The sequence below is a fragment of the Canis lupus genome, chromosome 12 (assembly GCF_048164855.1).
Source record: "Canis lupus baileyi chromosome 12, mCanLup2.hap1, whole genome shotgun sequence".
Classification (NCBI taxonomy): Eukaryota; Metazoa; Chordata; class Mammalia; order Carnivora; family Canidae; genus Canis; species Canis lupus.
Genome location: NC_132849.1, coordinates 678,465 through 702,436, shown reverse-complemented (window position 1 = coordinate 702,436; position 23,972 = coordinate 678,465). Strand labels below are relative to the sequence as shown.

General features: G+C 54.7%; 1 protein-coding gene and 2 long non-coding RNA genes across 9 annotated transcripts; 2 read left to right on the top strand and 1 right to left on the bottom strand.

Moving 5' to 3' along the window:
- The first annotated feature begins 1,244 nt into the window (after positions 1–1,244).
- On the top strand, positions 1,245–10,228 carry LOC140601902 (uncharacterized). Of its 3 annotated transcripts, XR_012004989.1 has the most exons (6): positions 1,245–1,669; positions 2,242–2,382; positions 4,917–4,997; positions 5,463–5,988; positions 6,767–6,866; positions 7,585–10,228. It is a non-coding gene; the product is annotated as an uncharacterized lncRNA (long non-coding RNA). The 3 variants fall into 3 exon arrangements; XR_012004988.1 differs by having other exon boundaries at positions 2,242–2,372; positions 4,917–5,988; XR_012004987.1 differs by having other exon boundaries at positions 4,917–5,988.
- LOC140601903 (uncharacterized) lies at positions 2,146–6,808 on the bottom strand. Of its 2 annotated transcripts, none has more exons than XR_012004990.1 (3): positions 4,775–6,808; positions 3,375–4,164; positions 2,146–2,368 (listed from the first exon to the last, which is right to left on the bottom strand). It is a non-coding gene; the product is annotated as an uncharacterized lncRNA (long non-coding RNA). The 2 variants fall into 2 exon arrangements; XR_012004991.1 differs by having other exon boundaries at positions 2,146–2,365.
- Positions 10,229–15,099: 4,871 nt separating the features above from the next.
- LOC140600825 (uncharacterized) lies at positions 15,100–22,734 on the top strand. Of its 4 annotated transcripts, none has more exons than XM_072768954.1 (6): positions 15,100–17,363; positions 18,106–18,260; positions 18,641–18,815; positions 19,034–19,139; positions 19,692–19,846; positions 21,201–22,734. In XM_072768954.1, exons 1-5 carry the CDS (start codon positions 17,339–17,341, stop codon positions 19,768–19,770), a joined length of 540 nt encoding a protein of 179 aa, XP_072625055.1. In that variant the 5' UTR covers positions 15,100–17,338; the 3' UTR covers positions 19,771–19,846; positions 21,201–22,734. The 4 variants fall into 4 exon arrangements, with proteins under 4 accessions (XP_072625055.1, XP_072625054.1, XP_072625052.1 ...); XM_072768953.1 differs by having other exon boundaries at positions 15,101–17,363; positions 18,641–18,845; XM_072768951.1 differs by lacking the exon at positions 15,100–17,363 and having other exon boundaries at positions 17,375–18,260.
- The last annotated feature ends 1,238 nt before the right edge of the window (positions 22,735–23,972 follow it).

Below are 23,972 nucleotides of genomic sequence, written 5' to 3'. Positions count from 1 at the left end.
TTTTTGAATGTTCATTGTTAGTTCACAGAAGGGCTACCAACCTTGCTATGTTCATTTTGTTTCCCCAAGTGATGTCCCTCATTAGCTCTAACAGTTCTGGTGGAGCCTCCAGGGTTTCCTGTTTCTAGTACGGTGTCTTCTGCAAATAGGGACAGTTTGACTTCCCCCTTACAGGTGTGGATACCTTTTATTTTCCTTGTCTGTTTCCTATTGTAGAACTTCCAGGGCTAAGAGGGGGACATCCTTGTCTTGTTCCTGCTTTTAGGGGAGAGGATTTCAGGTCTTCATCATAGAGTATGATGTCAGCTACACGCCTTCCTACACAGCTTTTATTCTTTGATGGACATTTCCTCAAAACCCACTATGCTTTTTATGTTGTATTTTGTCAAATGCTTTTTATGCAACTATTGAGATAACCGTATAGTTTTTGTCCTTTCTCTTGTTAATGTGATGGATAACGTTGACAGATTGCCAGAGAGAAAGTGGGTGGGAGATGGGCAAAATAGATGAATTTTAGGAGCTATAAGCATCTGGATCTCAAATATATAATCCACAGAAATTCAGAAAGTACAGCCTAGGCAATGGAGTCAGTACTATTGTAACATTGTACAGGGACTGATGCTGACCACACTTCTCATGGGAAGAGCTGAGTAATGTACAAAATGGAGTCACTAAGTTGTAGTCCTGAAACTAGTGTAACACTGTATGTTGACTATCCTTCAATAAATATTGATAGGTTTTTCTGATAGAAATCACGGTGTGGGGATCCCTGGGTGGCGCAGCGGTTTGGCGCCTGCCTTTGGCCCAGGGCGCGATCCTGGAGACCCGGGATCGAATCCCACATCGGGCTCCCAGTGCATGGAGCCTGCTTCTCCCTCTGCCTGTGTCTCTCTGCCTCTCTCTCTCTCTCTCTGTGACTATCATGAATAAATAAATAAAATCTTTAAAAAAAAAGAAAAAGAAAAAGAAATCACGGTGTGTCCCTGAAAGGCATTTACACGGCCATTACACATATGAAGGGACCTCTGCAGAGATGATAAAGATTTCTCAAATGTCTTCAATGTTGATTTTTAAAAGATTTGAGAGAGCATGCAGTGGAAGGGCAGAGGGAAAGGGAGACTCTGAAGCACACTCTCCACCCAGCCAGAGCCTGAGCCCTTCGTGAGGCTCCACACCACAACCTCGAGATCCTGAACTGAGCCAAAATCAAGAGTCGACGTTTAACTGACTGAACCACCAGGAGCCCCTCAAATGTTCTTAAGCAAAATCCATGCTGTGAACCCTTGGTGGTGGGAGGACAGCAGGGACACCCAGTCTACCTAGAAGGGTGGGAGTCCTGGAGGGCCTGAGGGTGGGAACAAAGGATGTGGGAGGGTGCCTGCATCCCCTTCCCACCCGGCATAGTGACAGGACCTTCTCTCACACCCTTGGCCTTCAGGGTGCAGACCTACATGCTCACTGGACCACCGACCTACAGTGATGACACGGGACCCCATTGTGGGTGGAACTGTGGCGCCCCAGGGTTCCACCACTGCCTGTCGCTACTCTGCATCCGCAGGCAGTTGGAGGCATTCGTGTTCCAGATCTGGCTCACAGCGCCCGAACTATCCCACTCTCCCCAGTACCCCAGTGTATAAAGTGTAGGCACTTACACAGCGACAGGTTACAGGTGAATGAGAGCTGCTCCCTGCTCCCCTCGTGCCACTGTGGGGCCTGTGGGTCTGGGTGTGGGCACTGGCCTCCTGGATTGGGTGGGAACACACTGACGCCCATGTGATGCCCATGAGGCAGCTCCTGCAGCCCTTCCACAGCTCCACGGGGTGAGGGCTACCTCCCTGCTGCCCCAAGCCAGGGAATGAGGTTGTGGTCAGGGCTCGGGCAGCTCATCCAGGATCCCCGCTCCCCTGTAAGCCCTGTTCTGTGCAGGGGAGACACAAGCCATGAGCTTTCCAGCCTGTCTAGGTGCATGGACCCCGACATGTGATGACCAATCCCTCCACCCTGTGGTCCACAGTGGACGATCAGGGCTTCTGGGTCCTCCTGGCCCATGATCGGGCTTGCTCTTCATGAACTAGAACATGGAGGCTCTCGTGCTCCCCCAAAACCTCCCTCAGGCTATTCACAAATCATTGAATTCAGGGTGGGTAGTTTGGTTACACTTTTGCTGGCATAAGTTTTTAATTTCGATAATGTCCAGTTCATTGCTTTTTTCCTTTGGTCATTGTGCTTGTGGAATCTAAGAGAAAACTTCAGTCTGCCCCAGGTCCGCAGGAACACTCACTGGCAGCCCCATCCACCGCCATCTCGGCGCAAGTCCTAGGCTGGAAGACGTCACCCAAGCATCAGGTCAGCAGTTGCCTGCAGCCTACTGGGTAAGAGCAGGTGAGGCCCAGGAGGGGATAAGAGCCAAGTATGAACCAGGTCAGCCCAGATAAGGACCATAGTCACCAGGAATATGTGAGACCCTGGGGACAGACCCGGGCATCAGTAGCAAGTGAGGGTCCATCCTGGATCCTAGACATTGGTTGCTGACGAACCCAGGTGGGGATCGTAATCACCAGGTCCAGATGAGGCCCAGGTGGTGAGCATACCCTGGTATGTAGGAGTGGATATGGCCGAAGTTGTATCATAAGCAGTAAGACCAATTATGTACCAGGTGAGGATCACACTACAGTCCAGCCAATGAGACCCAAGTGGGTGTTGTTGCCATTACAAGCAGGTATGGCCAGGTGGGGACGCTAACCCTCAGGAGCACCAGATGTCCAGTTGGTGCATTAGCCAGCAAGTAGAGGTGAAACTCAACCAGGGATCCGAGTCTAAGCTGAGCAGGGAGGGCCCAGGCAGAGGTGAAACCCAGAGGAGCAGAGCATGAGGAAAAGGCTTGAGGCATCAGAGCCATGTGAGGCCCAGGAGGGGATCAGAGCCAAGGATGAGCCAGGTCAGCCCAGACAATGACCATAGTCACCAGGAACAAGTGAGACCCTGGGGACATTCCTGGGCATCAGGAGAAGTGAGGGTCCATCCTGGATCCTAGTGAACGGTAGCCAATGAGCCCAGGTGGGGACCATGGTCACCAGGCCCAGATGAGGCTCAGGTGGAGACCAGAGTCACCAGGTCAGGACAGGCCCAGGTGGGGATCATCGCTGATAGAAGCAGGTATGGCTGTCAGGCCGCTCCCATTAGGCAGACAGACCCATCCTCTCATGCCCAGCCAATCTCAGACGGTCCTGAGCTCCCTTAGGATTCAGGGGAGAGGAGCCATTCTTCTCCCTCCTTTCCCCATGTCCCTGGCACTGAGGGGTCCCCACCACAGGGTCCCTCTGTTTCAGGCACACCAATTAGGGTCTCCCTGGGTCCCCTGGGATGATGCTGACCTGTCACTGTGGAAGGTCACGGACCGTCACAGCTTTCTGCAGTGAGTTCCCCGGACACCCACTCATCCATTTCAGGAGGGGGTTTGCATTTGCAGGAACGTCTCTCTGGGGGCTGGCTCATCCACCCAGGTCAGGACCTCGTCCACTGTAGTCCTCTGAGGGCCATGTCTGCATGAGGCTGGAGCTGAGAGACCCAGGAGGCAAACCCGGGAAGTGGGTAGGAGCGGAGCTGGGCCTGGGGTCGGGCCCCTGGGCACTCAGAGGAAGAGCCTCCACAATTGCTTCAGGGAGGGCCAGGTTTCTGCCTCCTGCATCGGGGTGGGGGGAGTCCTGTCCTTCAGCAAGGATTCCAGAGTTGAGGGGCTCTGGGACCGTGGTGTGTTTTCTGTAGGAGGACGGTCTGGTCTGGGGCGAGTACAGAGGGGTACTCCTCACTCACACCCTCAGCCCAGGGCCTCCACAGTACTGAAGGATTCTGTGGGGCTGCAGGTAGATGCTGGGGTCAAAGCAAGCTCAGGGAGGGAGGGTGGGCGGCAGAGGAAGGGGCCGACCAGCTTGGTCAGGAAGATGGAAAAAGAGGAGGAGGCCAACCTGGGGCTGGAACGAGGGAAGGAGGACAGCCCAGTGGCCTTGGTTGGAGGGGAGGAGGCTGCTGGGTCGACTGCCCCACAGGTACCTCACAGAGGCTGGAGACTCCATGTGGGGCCACCGGGGCTGTCCCTGGCCCTCTCAGCCCTGCTCACAGCCCAGTGTGTCCTTGAATGGTTGGCATGAGTCTAGCTCAGGGGCTCTGACAAGACAAGAGTTACAAGGGCCAGAGTCACAGAGGTGACAGCAAGAGTGGAGGAGTCAGCGGACAGCAGGGAGGACAGCCAGGGTGTAGGGGGAGCCTGGTTGGACGCCGGGCAGTCAGTCCCTGGGAAGGCAGGGGGGCCTCAGCCGAACAGTCATGGGGGAGCCCGGTTCGCGCTGACAGCTCTCAGGCTGGTCCATCCCAGGACGGTGGCAGGTCACCGCCTGGGTACCAAAGGGGCCCCACCCAGCCCACCACCAGCAACAACCCTTCTTGGACCCTCCGGAGCCCTGCCCCCGCCTGACCGTAGGCAGCGGGCAGCCCCTGCCCTCCCTGGGGGGACCCTCCCCTCTGAGTTTCCTGAGCCCACATGTGGGGGACAGTGGGGCCGGGCCTGGGCCTCAGGGCTCTGCACCTCCTGCCTTCCAGGAAGAAGTCCTGCCTGTCCCCAACCCTACGAGGCCAAGGCAAGAGTGCATCCTGGGCACTGGGCAGGATTAGGCAGTGGCGTGGGGCCAGATGTCCGCAGACCCTGTCCCCAGGTTGTCCCCAGGGGTGTCTCCCCAAACGCCCTGTCCCAGCGCTTCCTGGGCTGCTGGGAACGCACCCGAGACCCCGAGCCAGTCAGCGGGAACAGCTCTGTGCCGTCCTGGCTCCTCTGAGTCCTCGCAGGGCGACTGGACGTGGCACCGAGTGCTCACTTCCCATGGCTGGAGGCTCATCTGCTGCCCCTGCTTGTCCTTTTCCAGAAACAACGTTAGCAGACCTGGCAAGACAACAAGAGGCTAACAATGCTCAGGAAATGGGGCCACTACCATCACAGTGAGAAGGTGGGCGCTGCGTGCCCCCTGAGGGCACTCTCACGATGGAGCTGGGGGCCCCCCCAGAGCGTCCCGCTGTCCTGTTCCCAGGAGAGTCCCCTGCCTGGGGAGAGTCTGATGCCAGAGCCAAAGACTCCGCAGCCCCAAGGTTGGCGGCAGGGGGAGCGACAGGTCAGGGCCACAGTCCCCGCTCCTTGTGGAGGACGAGGCTCAGCTCTAGGGAGGCCCAGTCTCTCTGGAGACACCGTGGAGCTGAAGCCAGAATCTTCTCGATGCTTCCCATTCCCTGAACTCCAAGGTGCTGCCCTGGGCCCATCTCACCAACACTGCATTCCCTCCTGCAGCTGTGTAGTCAAGTTTACAAGGGGGTCCCAACCTAGCTGCAGGTACAGGTGTGGTTGCATTTGCTGGAGATTGAGAGGGTTAAATCAGGAACCCAAGGAAATACCAGATAGGGCCCTTCCACTTTTGCAGATGCATCACCCTCAGGAGAGGCCTGGGAAGGAGCCAAGGGGAATGTGATGTGAGGAGGTCATCTGCCTGGGGATCCGTGGTGGCCCCAGCATCTTCTGGTGCCTCTCCAACCCGAGGGCCCTGCCCACCTCCCTGCAGCCCCAACCTCAGTCCCACCATCCATGGAGGAGTTTCAGCCTGGGGTTCAGAGAGGGACAAGCCCACAGCACCCACCCCATAGGGTTACTGTTGGGCTGAGGGTCCTTAAACCCTGCCAACCCTGGCCTGGACGGCATTCCTACTCTCTGGGAAGACCAGGTCCATTCAGGGCTCAGAGGGCTGTGGGCAGACTGGGGTCAGGGCATGGGGAAGGAGGCCCCTGCCAGGATGTCACCCCCGCCTGCTTGGTGAATGAGGAGACCCTGATCTTTGGGGGCCTGAGGCCTTCTCAGGCTTCTTCATTCCAGGGTTCCCCAAACTGCTGAGATTCCAGGCCCATCACGAGCACATTCTAGATAGAGCTCACCCCAAGCTGAAAAAGCACATGGTGAGTAGATGCTCCCCAGAGGCTCCTTCCCCTTGGCCCGGGGCAGGGGGTGCCAGCACAGCCCTTCTGAGCTGCCCCAGAGTTTGGTATCAAGTTCCTCCTCCTGGGGGCCCGGGGTGCCCTCAAGGCTGGGCGGGGCCATGGGAAGTGTGTCCACCTGGTTCCACGGGGCCTCAATTTGGGGCCTGAAAACTTCTGCCCTTCTGCCAGGATGAGGAACAGATGTGCACTTGCATCTACACCCCCAGGTAGTTCCTTCACTGTTTTATCAGCCGGGTCAGGCCACCCCAGGCCCCTATTCCCACATCCTGCCCCCTGACCCTGGGGAGGGTGTGCTCAGCCCCATCCTCAGACAAGCCAGGCCTGACCCTGGGGCCCTAAGGCTGAGGCTTGAAGCCCAGACCCACATGGAGAAGCCCAGAGGGGCCCTGCAGGAGGTTTCAGGGTATGGGCGGTCTCTGTCCTAGCTCTCCCAGGGAAGGCCAGGTCAGCCTGGGGTGTGGATGAGCCCTCGGCCAATTCTGCAGCCAGCCTGGGGTCCTCCTGGGGTATTGGCACAAATGGGGGCAGAGTCTGTGCCCCCAAGGCTGTGGGTAGTGCTGGCCAGGATCAGAACCCAGAGTGGCCTGGAGCCCTGATCTCCCAGGGAGGATTGCATATGCAGGAGGGGCTGTGGTGCCTCCTTGGATGCAGCCAGGGGGTCGGCAGTGGCTATGGGCAGATGGGACACTCCCAGGGGCTGTGCTCAGGCCGCCCCTCCCACCCAACTGTCCCCTAGACCCCCTTCTTCCTCACCCTGAAGTATTGGGATGCCTACATCCTAGACGGGGAATGTGTGCTCACAGCCATGGCTTACATGATCTTCAAAGTGCACAGGAGTAAGTTAACCCCCGGGAGCCCAGGTATGCCCGAGGCTAGGGATGGGAGGGCAGGGGCGTTGAGCAGCACCCAGGCCCGAGGACGGGGGAACGTCCAGGCATGCGGTTTGAGTGGGGCTCCCTGAGCGGAGCAGCAGACAAGGCCATCCCTTGGCCATACCACTGCCCATGGTGCTCCTGCACAGCTGGACCCTCAGCTGCTGCCACTAGGGGGCACCCGGAGGCCACAGAGCAGGGCGCCTCTGGGTCTCACACCCACTGCCCAGAAGGCCTCCTGAAGGTGCCCCTGGAAGGTCTTTGGGAGTTTCTGCAGGAGCCTTTGTCCAGCCCTGGGCCGTAGAAGATCAGGTGGTGCTCAGACACATTTGGACCTCCATGACCCAGCTCAAACAGATGAAGTGTGACCTGTCCCACCCTCAGATGGACCCAAGGACCCCTCCCCTCCCGATTCAGCTTGCTGGGGCTGCCCACAGTGGACAGAGCTCCTGGAGCCTTCCTACTCATTTCTGGGCCTGTCCTCTTCTGTTTCAGCCTCAGGGAAACCAAGCCATGGCTGGGCGTACAGGCACTCACTGCAGGGGCTGGGCACCAGCAGTGTGGAGGGCTGTGAACAGGGTCAGGCCAGGAGGTACCCAGGAGCCCTGAGGACTGCTGGGGCCCCCAGCTGGGGACTCACAGCCTGCTGGAGATGCTAATCCAGCCTACCTCTGTCCAGCAGGATCTGAGAGTTCCCCATGAGGCCCCTGGGCCTGGAGTGAGTGTCCCCAGCACCTGAGCCTCTCCTCCCTTCTCCTACTGGTGAGACGTTGCCCAGAGTGGACGAGCTGGCCTCCCCAGGCCCAGCCACACAACCTGAGCAGTCTGGACCCCCTCCCGGCAGGGCCATCCTCAAGGCCGAGGAGCTGCTGCAGGAGGGAAGCTCCCCAGAGCTCACGGCTGCACACCTCTGTCCAGGAACACTGGGGGCTCTGCTTCTGGCCCAGCTGTCCCCAGCCCAGGACCCCTCACTGCCCCGGCTGCCCCACAGTGATGGAACTCCTGCCTCATGGTCCCAGGGAACCAGGAGAGTGCAGTCAGATGGCACTAGAACATGGATTCGAAGCCAGAACACTGGGTCCCCTTCTCTTTGGCACCTGCCTGGTCCATACAAGAGGCCACACAGCAGATCACACACTAGAATCTCCCTGGGATTCCAGTCATGGAGTACACCAAAGTCACTAAGATGACACTGTCAGGAGCAAGACACCCATCCTGCACTGTGGCCATAGCAGCTCAAGCCCCTCACTGGGCAGTGATAGGCAGGGCCAGGCCAGAGCCAGGGCAGTGCTGAGTCCTGGGACCATCTGACCTCCACCTCCACAGGGAACCTCGATGCTTGTGGGCCTCTGGTGCAGTGCGTGATGGTGGGGGTGGGGGCCCTGAGGCTCTGGCCAGCCGAGACCATGCCCTGCCTCGTCTTACTGTCCTTCCTGTAGGGTGTCCACATGCACACCTGGCAAATACTCTGACCCATTACGACCTGGGCTGTAGGGAGGCAGTGTCAACAGGAACCCCTCTCCCCAGGCTCTGGGGAGGCAGTGTCAACAGGAACCCCACCAGGGTCAGAATGAAGACTGATGGGATTGAGCCTCCCCTGGGTCTGACCAGTTCTGGATTCTGCCCCAAGGCTCAGTGACCCTCTCAGAGCAGGATGTGGCCTCCGGGGAAGTGGGTGTGCCCCACAAATCTAGGTATCTGACCTAGGACAGCACTGGGAAAATAGGACACACCAGGGCAGGGGCAGCAGGGACAGGCTGCTGGGCCACACACTCACCCACACTAGGAGACAAGATCCTCCACATCCTGGGTCTCTAGCAGTCAATCACCTGGACCAGTGGGCCAGGGGCCAGGGTCCAGCTGACCTGCTGAGACCCAGCGAGACCCAGGAACCCCTAAGCTGCAGGTCCAGGTCAGGTCTGCTGTCCTCAGAACTGACTCTCAGGCCCCAACCTCAGGACATCTGCCCCCATTCGGACTCCTCACAATCTCCAAACTGGGGACTCTAGCACTCGAACTCCCATGTGACTTCAGCTTTCCCCTAAAGGACAGGAAGGTCTCCTTCCCCAGGGGAAGGTGCCCACTCTCAGCTCCAAGCACTGATTGCTGTTGAAAGTTCAATGAAGTGTTGCATTAAAAGGCACGGCCATCCAATTTCTGCGTCTTCCAGAGCTCTGCAAGAATCGCGGACAGGCCCCATAAAGGAGGAGGGGGCGCTGCCGAGGCCCCTGACCAGCCCCCTCCACAGGTGTCACCAGGGACACAAAGCTGACCTGCCCCCGTGCCTTACAAGGTCGGCCAACGCCAGGGGCAGGACAATCTCAGACTTTTTGCTACTCAGCCCATGCCCCGAGGGCCAGGATGGGGCTGGGAGAGTGACAGCCAGGCCCGGTGGCCTCAGTTCACAAGGGTCTGGGCAAAGCGCCCTGGGAGGTCTGCACTCCTGTCCAGGGGGCCAGGACTGGCCATGCTCCGGGGGCACTTTCAAAACTCCTCACACCCTGCCTGTGCTCCTGCAGAACAGAGAGCCAGAGGGACGATTAGTGTGGCCCTGCAAGGGACATCAGGACACCAGGCACTTACAGCTCATGATCCTGGGCCCTTTACTGGGCAGGCTCAGCTGGCACACCTTGTGCTACTGCATTTTCTCCACCAGCATGTGGAAGAATCCTCGACAACCTAGAAGGTAGGGGCTGTGGGAGAGTGGGGCTCAGCCCAGGGGCATGGCAGCAAGGGGACCGAAGGAACCCTACCCCCTGCTCACTCCAACTCCCACACACAGTCAGCCCCAGGGCTCCAGCCATCGGGCAGTTTCCTCCTCAGGAGCTCACTGACAGGGGTTTCCCGACGTATGACTCCAGCTTGAGAGGCATCGAGGAAAGAGAGGCAGCTGGCACTCGGCTGGGACCCACTGTCAGACATGTGAATGTGGCCCAGGTGGGCCTTCAAACTCAGCTGACCCTCCAGCAGAGTCACTGCACGAACAAGCCCAGGGATGACCAGGAGAGCCCAACTAGCCACCCAACGCCAGCATCTGTAGTAATAAACATTGTGGTTTCAAGCCAGTTAGGTGTTAGGATGACACAGCCCAAGGATCACACCCGCACAGAGAGAAAGACAAACACACCCCAAAACGAACAAATTCGGAGTCCCCCTCGATGTCGTCAAACAGCGGCAGAATGGTTACATCCATGATGCTCAGATCACTCGGGAGAACAGACTGAAGATCCTACAAATCATGACTGCACAGAGGTGTTGTGGGCATGGAGATGTGCCTGCTGGGTTCTGACAATGAGCATGCAAAGTCGGCTACCATAGGAAACATCCTACAGAGGGTGGGCTCCCTCTTAGCAAAGGACACCAAATCCCTTCGAAGACGACACATCTGTCCTTCTCTCTGTTTGTGGTTCTCCCCCTATTTTGTTCTTCATAATACTACTTCAGCCTCCACCCTTCATCCGAGCCAATGACCATACTGGCTTTTTTAGGACATTGGGTCTTTCAAGGAGGCAGAGCTTTGCCTACCGGTTTCAGGAATAATTATTGCCCAGGTTTATGCTGATCCACCTACCTCTTGCCTTCACAGCTCTTCTCTCCTTGAGAATGAGAGGAAACACAGGTCTTACAATGAAAGAAGCCCACTCCCACTCGGGCGAGACCTCCAGTAATGGAAATCGTCATCTGGGCAAAGTAGTGAAAGCGGGAGCAAATAAGAATAGGTGGTAGGTTAGACATAGTTTGGTTCGAGTATTTTCCTCAAGCAAGTACCTACCTTCGATGTCAATTTTTAAATCTTCATCCACTTATTAGTTTTTAAATCTTTTCTTTTTATGTAATCTCTATGCCCAGCACGGAGTTCAAACTCACAATCCTGACATCAAGATCCACCGAACAAGGCAGTCAGGCACCCCAGTGCCATGTTTTATATCTCTCTGCTTGCTTGCCTATCTCTGCATCCTCTGAAATATTGTGTCCATGATTGGGGAGCTTTAGCTACCTCCAAATACCAGAACCTTCTGCTATATCCCAATCCTAGAATGATGTTTGTTATTGAATATCATTTCAAACCAATCGTCAGTAAAATGACTACTGGTAAAGGAAATTGTCAACTTTTAACGTGTTGGGCCCGGCTTCCTGGGCTCTCAGGGAAACTATGCTTTCTTTAACATTTCTCAAGTTCCAAATTACTCCATCAAACCTCAGAGTTTTGGCTCAATTTCTGCCCTGACTCAGCTATATGTCTGTTTCAATTAATAGGTATCATTCCATCAAAGGGAGCCTGGCCGGCTCAGTGTGGTTGGTAAGAACAAGTGACTCTTGATCCTGGGGTAGTGACTTCAAGCCCCATGTTCGGTGTAGAGATAACAGAAAAAGAAAATCTTTTAAAAATCAATCAGTCAGTTGATCTCTAGAGACACAGCTCAGATCCTACAGGGTCAGAGAGCCAGCTTACAGGTCTATGCACAGGATCATAAGTAACAGCACAAATTCAGAACATTCATAGTTGGCTAGCGTGGGGGACACACCAGCCTTAATGGTGCTCAGGTGGCGAAGTCAGGGGCAGCCCCAGAAGCCATAGGGTTTGCTTAGGGTCCCCTGGTTCATAAGGACGGTGGCGTCAACTGTTCCCAGGCACAGGAGCGGGACACCGCGTGAGAGCAGTGGGTGTAGGGGCCAGCATTCTGCCCTGTGTGGCCTGATCTGCAACCCCTGTGCAGTCATGGGACCGCTATACTGGAGCAGAAGTGGGAGGCGACCCTCTGGGGCAGGAAGTGCATAGGTCTCCACCAGGGAAGGCCCTAGATTTTGAAGTTCTGAAACTTAGTCAATTCTCTTAGATAAGAAAAAAAAAATCCTTAGACACAGGCAGGGTGAACGCAGGATTCTGACCTCCAGGGCCAGGGAATCCAGGACCCCCACACTCATCCCGCCCATCAGCACTGAAAGTCCTCAGGGAGCAGCACAGCACCGCCTGCTGGAGGCCAGAGGCGCTTACACTGAGCTCAGCCTCTGAGCCCTGCAGGTGCATCTCCACTAAGGCAAGTGCACACCTGGCAATCAGGGGAACAGCCGCTCCCACATTGGCCTGCACAGACCACTGGCTCCCACCAAGAGAGCTGATCATAGAGGCCTGCAAGGCTTCAGCTCGATGGGGAAAGTAGGATCTAGCTTCCTTTATACTTTGTTCTTTATTATTTTTCATTTATTTTTTCAATTATTTTTTATTAATTGCTCACTTTTAATTATTATGTACATACTTATCTATTTCTTATTTTTGATTACATTCATAGTAGTTGTATTTTCATTCTTATTTTGGGATCTACATTCTACTAATAATTAATAAGTAACAAGCAAACCAGAACACGCCCAGGATCTAGTTTTAGGGGGTTTTGTTGTTGTTGTTGTTTTCCCTGTTTTTTCTATTTCTTTCTTCCTTCTTTTTTCGACAATAATGAGGTGGAGAAATTCACCTCTGAAAAGAACACGAGGTACTCCTCACAGCCAGGGATTTAATCAATGCAGATATAAGTAAGATGTCTGACTGGAATTACAAACAAAGAGTATAAGGTTAGTAACTGGCTTGTAAAAAGAGTACACTAGACACTACACAATCCCTTAATGTAGAGACAAAAGAACTAAAATCGAGTCAGGCAAGCAATGAAATATGTATAACTGAGTTGCAGTCCCAAGCAGAAGCCATAAAAACAGGAAACATAATGAACCACAGAGGCAGACTTAGGGAACTCAGTCACTTATTAAAACAATAACATTCATATCGGGAGAACCCCAGGTGGCTCATCGGTTTGGCACCTGCCAGCGGCCCAGGGCATGATCCTGGATTACGAGGAACTAGTGCTGCATCATGCTCTCTGCATGGCGCCTACTTGTCCTTCTGCCTGTGTCCTTGCCTCCCTCTACATGTGTCCGTCATGAATAAATAATAAAATAAATTCTTAAAAATAACATTCATATCACAGTAGACTCAGAAGATGAAGAGAGAGAAAAGGGGGCACAAGTTTTATTTGAACAAATTATATAAACTTCTCTAATGTGAGGAAGGACACAGACAATGAAACCAAGAACACAGAGAACTCCCACTAAATTAAAAAAATAAGAGCCGACATCACCAAGGCACATCAGAGTCAAAATCACAGAATACATAGACGAGGAAAGAATCCTGAAAGCGGCGGGGCAGCAAGACTCCTTCACCTACAAGAAGACGAATCCAGTTCACAGCAGATCTGTCCACACAAACTTGGCAGGCCTGAAAGTTCTGGAAGGAAATATTCATGTACTGAATGGGAAAAGTATGCACAGCTGCACATTCGTTATACAACAAGGCTGGCATTCAGGATAGAAGGAGAGATTGAGAATTTCCCAGAGAGACGACAAATAAAGGAGTACACCACCACTTAAACCAGTCCGGCAAGGAATTTTTAAGGGGGAGTCTTTAAGTGGGGAGGAAAAATGCCAAAAGAAACAAAGACTAGAAAGGACCAGAGAACATCACCAGAAACACCAACACTACTGGTCACACCAAGGCACTCAATTCATATGTTTCAATAGTCACTCAGAATGTACATGAACTAAAGGCCCCAATTAAAAGATCTAAGGTACCAGAGTGGATTAAAACACAAGATCCGGGGATCCCTGGGTGGTGCAGCGGTTTGGCGCCTGCCTTTGGCCCAGGGCGCGATCCTGGAGACCCGGGATCGAATCCCACATCGGGCTCCCGGTGCATGGAGCCTGCTTCTCTCTCTGCCTGTGTCTCTGCCTCTCTCTCTCTCTCTCTCTCTCTCTCTCTCAATCTGTGTGTGACTATAGTAAATAAATAAAAAATTTAAAAAAAAAAAAAAACAAGATCCGGAATGTCTGGGTGGTTCAGAGATTGAGTGTCTGCCCTCAGATCAGGGCATGATGCCATGGTGAGGATTTAAGTCCCACATCGGGTTCTTTGTGTGCAGCCTGCTTCTCCCTCTGCCTATATCTCTGCCTCACTCTGTCTCTGTCTCTGTCTCTCTCTCTCTCTCTCTATCTTGGTCTCTGGCTCTCCCCCTCTCTCTCATGAATAAATAAATAAAATCTTTAAAAAAAACCAATCCATCGATATGATGTCTACATACCCTAACTTTAGACCTTAGAAAATGGAGGTCCAGGACAGGATGGTTTCCCAGGGCATCTACTGGTCATTTAAAGAAGAATTAATACCTATTCTTCTCAAACATTTCCAAAACATAGAAATTGAAGGAATACTTCCAAACCTGTTCTATGAGGCCGGACTTACGTTGGTCCAAACCAGAGAAAAATGAAAAAAAAAAAAAAAAACCCACTAAAAAGGAGAATGACAGACCAATACTCCTAATGAAACATGGATGCGAAAATTCTCAGTAAAATACTAGCAAATCAAATTCAGCAGTATATTAAAAGAATTATTCACCACAATCTGGTGGGATTTATTCGTGGGTTGCGAGGCTGGTTCAATTTTCACAATTCAATAAACATGATACACCATACTAATAAAAGAAGGGATAAGAACCGTATGATCTGTCAATAGATGCAGAAAAAAACATTTGACAAAATACAGCATTTTTTCTTGAAAACAAAAAACTCTCAGCAAGGTAGGGATAGAAGGGACATACCTCAGCATCATAAAGGCCATATGCCAAATATCTACAACAATATCATGCTCAGGGGGCAAAATCATTATCCTCTATGTAGGAAAGCCAAAAGACATCACCAAAAAAATTGCGAGAAGTAAAAAAACTGCAAGAAATGAAACACGAATTTGAAATACTTGCAGGATATGAAATTAATGTGGAGAAATGTGTTGCATTTCTATGCAACAATAATGAGTCATCAGAAAGAGAAATTGAGGATTCAATCCCCTTCACAAGAGCACCGAAACCAATAAGATACATAAGATTCAGCCTAACCAAAGAGGTGAATGCCCTGTGCTGTGAAAACTACAAAATATTGATGAAAGGAATTGAAGATGACAGACACAAAATGCAAAAACATTACATGTTCAAGGACGGGAAGAACAAATATTGCAAATAAGGTTATACGACTCAAAGCAATCTGCACATTCAATGCAATCGCTATCAACATAGCAACAGCATTTTTCACAGAGCCGGAACAAATAACCCTAAAATGTTTATGGAACCACAAAAGATTGAAAATAGCCAAAGATATGTAGAAGGAGAAAATCAAGGCTGGGGGCACCACAAATTCAGACTTCAAGTTATATTACAGTTTTCTAGTGATCCAAAGAGTATAGTGCGGGCACAAGAAGAAGACACCTAGATCGATAGAGGAGAATGGAAAACCGAAACAAGATGCAAACCTGTAACTCTAGGCTGAATTAATACTTGACAAAGCAGGAAAGAATATCCAATGGTTAAATGACAGTCTCTTCAGCAAATGATGTTGGGAAAACTAGACAGCCACATGCAGGAGAATGGGATGGGAACACTTTCCCACACCATGGATAAAAAAAATAAATTCAAAAGGGATTGAAGACCTAAATGTGAGACCTGAAACCATAAAAGGAAGAAAAGATAGGCAGTGACACCTTTGACGTGGCCATAGGATCTTCTTTCTAGATATGCCCCTGAGACACGGGAAACAAAAGCAAAAATAAACTGTTGGGACTTCATCAAGATAAAAAGCTCTGCACAGTGAAGGAAACAACCAAAGCTAAGAGGCAACTTACAGAATGAGAAAAGATAATTCTAAAAGACAGGTCCAATAAAGATTTAGTATCCAAAATGTAAATCTCAGCATTCAAAACATGAATTATCCAACTGAAAATGGGCAGAAGACACGAATGGACATTTTCTCTAACATGACATTCCGATGGCCACCAGACACATGGAAAGACACTCAATGTCACCCATCATCAGGGAAACGCAAATCAAAGCCACAATGAGATATCACCTGACACTTGCCATAATGGCTAAAAGAAACAGCACAGGAGACAACAGGTATTGGTGAGGATGGGGAGAAAGGAGAACCCTCCTACACTACTGGTGGGAAAGCAAACAGATGCAGCCACCGTACAAAAATAGAATGGAAGTTCCTCGGGTTCAAAATAGAACTACCCCAAGACCAGAAATGCACAACTAGGTATTTACCCGAAGGATACAAAAGTACAGATTCCAAGGGGGATATGATTTTCGTCACGTGCTTTGCAGGTGATTGGACCCGTCTTCCCGGGTCTCCCAGGTCACTAAGCCTCCCTCTCCTTGGACACCTCATGTCCCTGCGGACATGCGCAGCAGAGGGCGGTCAAGAGCGAGGGGAAGCAGCTGGAGCCTGTCTGACCACAACAGGATGGGCTCGGACGGAGCCCGCACTCTTCTCCCCGGGGTAGGCCTGAGTCCCTATGAGGCTGCGGAGGGCATTGGCTCCGTGGCCCAAGGACGTGGTAACACACGCACTTGCCCCGAATGGTCCTCGTCCACGGGTGCTCTGCGTTCTTTCCTTCAAGGTTTTTGCTCATTCGTGCCCACAGGCAAACCATCGAGGTGCCACCCATCCGCACACGGAGGACGAAGGCTGGCGCCCAAGGTCCCGCTCATGGGCCTCCTATCTAAGGGGTCTGATTTCCGTCTCCTGCCCTGCTGGCCAGTGCGGCTTCACAGGAGCTGCCGGGGAGCCGCCTGGGAGGCGCCTGGTGTCATTGGAAACTGGGTCCCCAGATTCCGAGGCTGCCTCCAGACCAAACTGAGAGGCTGACCAGTCCAGATTGGCGGGCCCAGGGTTCAAAACCCACGGGGACCTCAAAGTATATGTTTGTTTAAAAAAAAAATCCATATATATATGAACGTATGCATATAATTTGGAGATATATATACATATGTATCTCGAAATTACAAAGTCATTGCTACAAATACACCTAAAAAGGAAAAGTGGAACACTCCGAATGAAAAATGACCAAAGTGAAAAGAAATAAACCACACGAGTTTAACTGGGACAAGTAAAAAACAAAGGAAAAAAATTAAAATGACTTTCCAGGGAGGCGAAGCAGCAGGAGGCTCGTGCCGGGCGCCCAGAGGTGGGGCCGGAATCCTGAGCCCTTGTACCAGGGCCACGAAGGGGTCCGGGCAGAGACACGGTGCACAGGGCCTCAGGGTGCGTCTCTGTGCCTGAGCTGAGATCCCGAGAGGCCTGTGGGTGCCGGGAAGGGGGCGGGCCCATGCGACGCAGGCCAAGCTCCAACTCTTGCTTCGGGTGGTCCCGAGGCCCCGTCCCGGGAGACCTCCCTGGCCCGCCCAACGTCAGCCCCACTGAGGGCAGAGCCACCCAGGAAGCTGTGGGAAGGCCGAGGGGTGGGCCTTCCTGGGGCGGGGCCACCCAGGCCGTGGTAAGTCCCGCGCTGCCGCATCCAGCCCAGTCGACCTGCCGGCGCCCCGAGAGCGAGCTCCTCCTGCAGCATGGCCTCCAGCAGCACCCCCGGCGGTGAGTGGCCATCGGGGCCCCGCTCCTGCTGGGATGCCCAGGGGCTCTGGCGACTTTCCAGGCTTAAGCACAAGAGGAGTCACCACCCGGATGGCTGGGACGCCCGTGGGAGGGCGGGGCTCCCCTGGGGTCTGGGCAAAGGGGCTGGAGAGAGGGTTGCATAGGGCTGCGGGGGGAGGGAACCCTGGACTGGGCCGAGATTCCCAGCAGGAGCCCCGCTTCTGTAAGGCTGCCGGCTGGACCTCGGGGCGCAGAAATTGGGTCAAGGTGGATCACTTCTTAGACGAGTTGACCACTGTAGAACTTTCACCTCAAGGGACCCACGGTGGGCATGGGTTTTCACATGTTCCCTTGAGGTTTCCTGGTGGACATATGGTCCTCTTTGGTTTTCCCGACGGGCTTTTCACCCCGCCCCACCACCTCTTCAAACCCGACGCCCACCGGGACCCCCACCCAGGGTCTTCTCCATACCTTGGCCTGGAATCACATACCTAGCTCAAGGCTGCCCTTTCCCTAGATCCTTGACAATCACCCATTCCCAAGGGCAGATGCGGAACGGCCTGTGTCCAGTGGAACAACCCCCTCAGGCTTAGGTGGGTCCATGAGTGGCAAAGGGATGGGTGCCCCTGGATGGGGACGTTTTCGACATCCCAGAAACAGGAGCTCTGAGAGCACATCACCGGTCGATGCTCCTCTGAAAGCGTAAAGCCTTCCTCCCGTCGCTGCTCTCTTCCCCACACAGGCCCACTCCCTCGAGCACCCCGACGAAGGAGGCTCGTGTTGACGGCAAGCCAGAAGGGGGCCCTGCAGGCATTCTTCCAGAAGAACCCTTACCCCAGCATCACTGCCAGAGAACACCTGGCCCGAGAGCTGGCCATCTCCGAGTCTAGAATCCAGGTAGGCAGCCCCAGTGCTTTTCTCACGGACTCTGGGGGAGGAAGAGTGCACGCACATGGGGCTAGGTGTTTGCCCGTCCTTCTGCGTGGTCAGCTGGGGAGCTCAGAACCTACGGCCTGGGGTGTGGGGGGCCTAGGAGACCTTGCCCTTGGAGGTCGTTCCAAGACCTTCACTCAAGGGACGAGGGAACTCTGGGGCCCAAGGTCTGAGGCCCGACGACAGGTCCATGCCCATGGGCTGAGTGTCCCCAGAGATCCTGTGTCCTGACCAATCACTTTCCCCACATGAAACACTGTGAGTCCTCCTACAGGGGTGGGGAGGAGACACATAGAGACGCACGTATGCCTATCCATGACGGCACACCTGTCTTTTCCCTCCAGTGCAGAGGAAGCCTGCGCATGGGTCCATTGGTGAGGAGAATGACACCCGTTTCCAGTGTCTTCTTGGTCAGTCAAAGTGTCCTCAGCTCCCTACAGGGGACTTCAGCAGGAGCTGCATCCTCTGCCCATGCGGATGACCAAAGAAGAAATGACTCTTGTCCCCATGCCGTCTGTTGTAGGTTTCCCTACATTTCTCGCTCCTCAGGTTAGACCAACGCCTACTTCCTTTACACCAGAGGGCCATGCAAATAGCACGTGCCACTGGAGGCACCAAGCCAGCTCTGGCTTTCTCTGGGTTGTTGGTTGGCCTTGGGGCCTCATGTCCCTGCCACATGTGTGGGGTTTCCTGCCCTCCCGTGTTCCCTGAACGTTGCTTCTTCTCTTGCCCCTTAGGTCTGGTTCCAAAACCAGAGAACGAGACAGCTAAGGCAGAGCCGCCGACTGGACTCCAGAATTCCCCAAGGAGAAGGGCCACCGAATGGAAAGGCACAGCCTCCAGGTGACTCCCCGGCACCCAAGAAGGGTCCCCTCCTGAGCCACTCCTTGACACAGGAACGTGTCTCTGTGTGCTGACCTGGCCGTGGCAAAAGCCTCAGGAAGGGCCCCAAGCTCTGCTCTCAGGCTCTAGCCACCCTTGTGACCCCAGATGGCGACACCCCGCCTGCCATTCCTGGGCAGGCAGCAGGCGGGCTGTTTCTGGGTCAGGAAGTATCTGCATCTTCCTGTCCTGAACCTGCTAGCCAGGACACAGGCCTCTTCTTCCATCAACTCACCATTGTTATTCAAACGCTGGCTCTGGGGCTCGGCCCAGGCTCTGTCTCCTTGGGCTCAGGGAAGGAGAGCCTATGAAGACAGAGAACATGGAGAAAAGCGCTCTCTCTCTCTCTCTCTCTCTCTCTCTAACACACACACACACACACACACACACCCAGTCATATGAATTCAGACACCATCACACACCATCACACACACCCTGACACCCACTTCTGTCTCCACACTGGCTGTGCTATTGGCGTCCAAGCCCTCCTCTCCAACCTTGTTCTCTCTTTAGGTCGAGTCCCGAAGGAAGGCAGGAGAAAACGGACATCCATTTCTGCATCCCAAACCAGTATCCTCCTTCAAGCCTTTGAGGAGGAGCGGTTTCCTGGCATTGGTATGAGGGAAAGCCTGGCCAGAAAAACAGGCCTTCCAGAAGCCAGAATTCAGGTGAGTTTTTACAGTGTGTCACGGGGGTTGTTCCCTGTGGAAGGGAAGGTGGCCCTTACATGGTGCTGGAGAGACGTGGGCTCCTGGGGAGGGGGTACCCGCGGGGTGTGGGGCAGAGGCACCAGGGGCAGAGTGTTGACTAAGCCCGGGAGAACCCGTCCAAAGGAAGAATTTCCAAACTCAATGTTGGTTAGCACACATGCTTGTAGAAATGGTGACCGGACCAAAGTGGGAATATGTCCAAGTTGGCCCCTCTCGAGAGAAGCCGTAGTCTCAGCGGCTTCAAACTCAGCCCGCTTATCCATTGAGTACGCCCCCAAGATGCCATTAGTGTGCGTGGGCTTGCCGTCCTTTGTGTGGAGACCGGTGTGATGCTGCCCTGGGCCTCAGGACCACGGGGCTAAAACGGATCCTGCCCAGGAGCCACAGCTTGTGTGGATAACCTAATCAGCCGGGATTACAGGCCCTAATCCAGGTGAGGGAGAGGATTCGGGGAGCCCAGCTGTGTGCGGCTCTTCTGCCTTAGTTCTGCACACAGCGCTTTACGGGATGGGAGGTGTGAGGCAGCTTTCAGGGAGATATAGGCAGATTCTCTGAAAGACTCTTGGTTGGTGCAAGAGCGTGAGTGAGGAGGCTGCTTCAGGTGGCACGCCTTGGCTTTCCTCTGACGCGTCTTTTCCAGGGTCAGAGGGGAAACTCCAGGAGCTCACCTGAGCTCCTCTTTTCCTCCAGCCAGGACGGGAGGGAGGGCCGATGCAAACGTAGCTGTTCTGGATGTGGAGGGCTGGCTGCCCACGCCTTTCGCTCGGCCCATCACAGATGTGCCTGCAGTCAGACCCCGTAGCCATGAGTCCAAGGCTCTGAGGCAGAGGATGTGGTTTTCCACACGTTCACACCCAAGAGTAGATGGGGACAGAGGTGTTGAGGGCAGCCGGGAGCAGACCTCAGGACGTGGACTATCCTGGGTAAAGTGGGGCAGGCCGTCGGCTGAGTCTCGGTCCCAGGACTCAGGGCACGGCTGATCCCCAGGCCGCAAATGGCAAAGAAGGCGAGGGCAGGGCAGGGAGCGAAGAGCAGCAGAAGCACCTGCCAGGCGAAGTGACACAGGCCCAGTATGCTCCCGGCTAGGTGGCCAAGGTTGCCCAGGGCGTGCGCGTGGTTTTCGAGGGCCCATGGAAAGGTAGGGACAGCCGTGGCCTGAGGTGCAGCCCCAACCATTCACTGCGTCTTTCCTGGAGAGAGCACAGGGCGGGGTGTGTGTGTGTGGTGGGTGAGGTGGGACAGGGCAGGTCACGGGCAAGCAGACTTGGCATCCCGTCCTCCTGATGGCCACAACCCCTATTCTCTGTCCCAGGTTTGGTTTCAGAACAGAAGAGCTCGGCACCCAGGGCAGAGCCCAAGTGGGCCCGAGAATGCTTTGGCGGCAAACCACAAACCCAGTCCTCGCGGGACGGTCCCATTGGACCAAAGCCACCTGTCAAGGGTCCCCAGGAGCTCTCCAAATCTGGCTCCCTTCGATCCTTTGGGAAGCATGCAGACGCAGGCTGCAGGGACACCTCCTGTCTCCTCCGTGGTTGTTGTCCCTCCAGTTTCTTGTGGGGGCTTTGGGCGCCTGATTCCGGGGGCCAGCCTGGTCACACCAACCTTAGGTGGGCAAGGAGGAATCGCTGCTGCTCCCAGAGTCCTGGGGAGCCGATGCTGCCCAGAACTGACTCCAGGAGGGGGCCTCTCACCAGGTCATGCTGACCTTGGCCTCCCCTCCCCTGGGAGATGCCAGCAGCCGAAAGAGCACCCCAGCAAGGCGCCCCTGCCCTCGCAAGTTGGCCCGCGGCCTCCGCCTGTTGATCCTCCTCAACACTGGGGTCATGCAGGTCCCTCGGGCACCGATCAGGCCACGCCGAGGAGGGGCCAAAGTTCCCAGGCAGTCATGGGCACAGCAGGGTCCCAGGATGGGACAGGGCAGCAGCCCGCCCCCGGGGAGAGCCCCGCTTGGTGGCAACAGCCTCCCCCTCCTGCAGGGCCATGTGTCCCGCTGCCCCCACAACACCAGCTGTGTGCGGACACCTCCAGTTTCCTACAAGAGCTTTTCTCAGCCGATGAGATGGAAGAAGATGTCCACCCCTTGTGGGTGGGGACTCTGCAGGAGGACGAACCTCCAGGACCCCTTGAAGCACCCCTCAGCGAGGACGATTTTCACGCTCTGCTGGAAATGCTACAGGACTCCTTGTGGCCTCAGGCCTAGGAGCAGGGAGGACCTGTCCTCCCCACGCCCAACCCATTCATTCAGGCATCCAGGGGAACATGGGGCCCTAGCGTGACTCAGAGGAGGGGGAACCCTCAGTTCAGCCAGGGGCCGACGGAGCCTGAGGCCAGGAGGAGCAGCCATCATGCTCCAGGTCTGGACTGTGTTGCCCAGGGACTCGGATGCATCTAGGCTGTCAGGGTGGGAATGGCCTAAGGGGCAAAGCCTGAGGTCTCCCCCGTCAGCCTCCTGTCCCAGGCTACGGCGGGAATGTCCTGGGGCCTTGGCCTGGCATCTTGCCCAGAGCACTGCCAACGGTCACCAAGTGGCAGCCAGAGGGGTGGCCACAGCCACTCGGGGCGGTCAGTGTGAGACGGTCCCACTGGGGTGCGTTCCAGAACCTCAGCCGCGTGTGTGCCTTTGTGCATGTGCATGTGTTTTCCTTCTGTGGGACCCATCAGCAGGCCCCTGGACCCTCAAGGGTCCCTGGCTATTCAGGAAGCAGCAGACGTTAGCGGTCAGCCTGTCACAGGTCTTCCCTCAGCCGGGTCACCTCTCTTCCCTGCCAAGAGTCACCTGAGGAAACCTCATCCCGGCTGTTCAAGCTCCACGGGGTGACCCATGGCTACAATAAACATCTCTCTGTCTCCCCCGAGCGATTTCGTGGTGTCATTTGTCCCCTGGGCCTTCGGTCCCTTCCTTCCTTCCTGCCTGTCTCGCAACATTCGCAATCCTTCCCGTGCCTGTGCCCGAAACGGGCTGCGGAGACACCAAGACGCCCACCTGCAGCTCCCAACTTGGCACAGACACACGCACAGGCCTCACTCACCCTCCCCACACACAGCCACCATCACTGGTGGAGGCGCTGCTTGTGTGAGCACTCCTCCAAGGGGTCGCGGGGATGCCCAGGGACGCACACTCCACGCACGCGATCTGGCCGTGACGGTGTCAGCTGAGGCCTAATTCACCCCTAACCCCGATCCTCGTGGGCGGGCAGTGAATCTCCCCACTCCTCCCTCATGGTCGCCTCCTCCCTCTATGCTTGTCTCCCTCTATTTCTCTAAATCTCTCTCTCTCTTTCTCTCCTCTGTCTCTCTGTCTCTCACTCTGTCTCTCTCTGTCTCTCTGTCTATCTCTGTCTCCTGACCCCTCTACCTCATTTTCTCTCACAGGTAGACACACACAGAGGTCACACTGTCACGGGAGCTTCCTTTGCAACTTACTGTCTGGTCATTGAACCTCAGGAAAGGAATGTCGGTGGAAAATTTGGAAGAACAGGGGGGTGGGGGCGGTCGGTCCCTTCGGGTTTACTATGCCCCTGACATGTCCCACACGCCTTGGAGATGAGAGCTGACATCCTCATCTGAGGCCTCCGGATCCAACACGTGGGTTTCAGCGTTTGCGAGGAAGCGGAGTTCTGAGAGGTGGCCCTTATACCCCAACCTCTCTGCCTCCCCTAGTCACCTCTGTGCACACATGCGTGTCCACCATTATCTGTATCTGCATTTCCTTTTCTGTGAAATGCTTTAGAGATTTATGGGGGTGCATGGTGAGAGAGAGCGAGCGAGAGAGCTCGTGCACTGGCAGGAGAGAAGCAGGACCCCACTGAGCAGGGAGCCCCACTTGAGGCTCCATCCTGGACCCTGGGATCATGACCTGAGCCCAGGCGGACACCCAAGCGACGGGGCTGCACAGGCACTCGGGATGTCCCTTTCTATGTGCATCTGGCTCCATGGGAGGGATTGTGTGGACCTGTCCATAGGTAGAGCCGATGCTAGACACCCTCCACCCATAGTTTCCATAGACACAGTGGGTGGGTCCGGCTCCTTCCCAGAACAGAATGGGTTGCGACGACGGAATCCATGGTGTCTGGCGAGGGTGGCC

What these genes read in the sequence shown, in the direction of transcription:
- LOC140600825 (XM_072768950.1), top strand. Translation starts at nt 18,768, where the DNA reads ATGCGGATGACCAAAGAAGAAATGACTCTTGTCCCCATGCCGTCTGTT. An exon ending in CTACATTTCTCGCTCCTCAG is followed by an intron (nt 18,846 to 19,033) that starts GTTAGACCAACG and finishes CTTGCCCCTTAG; the next exon opens with GTCTGGTTCCAAAACCAGAG. An exon ending in TTCCAGAAGCCAGAATTCAG is followed by an intron (nt 19,847 to 21,200) that starts GTGAGTTTTTAC and finishes TCTCTGTCCCAG; the next exon opens with GTTTGGTTTCAGAACAGAAG.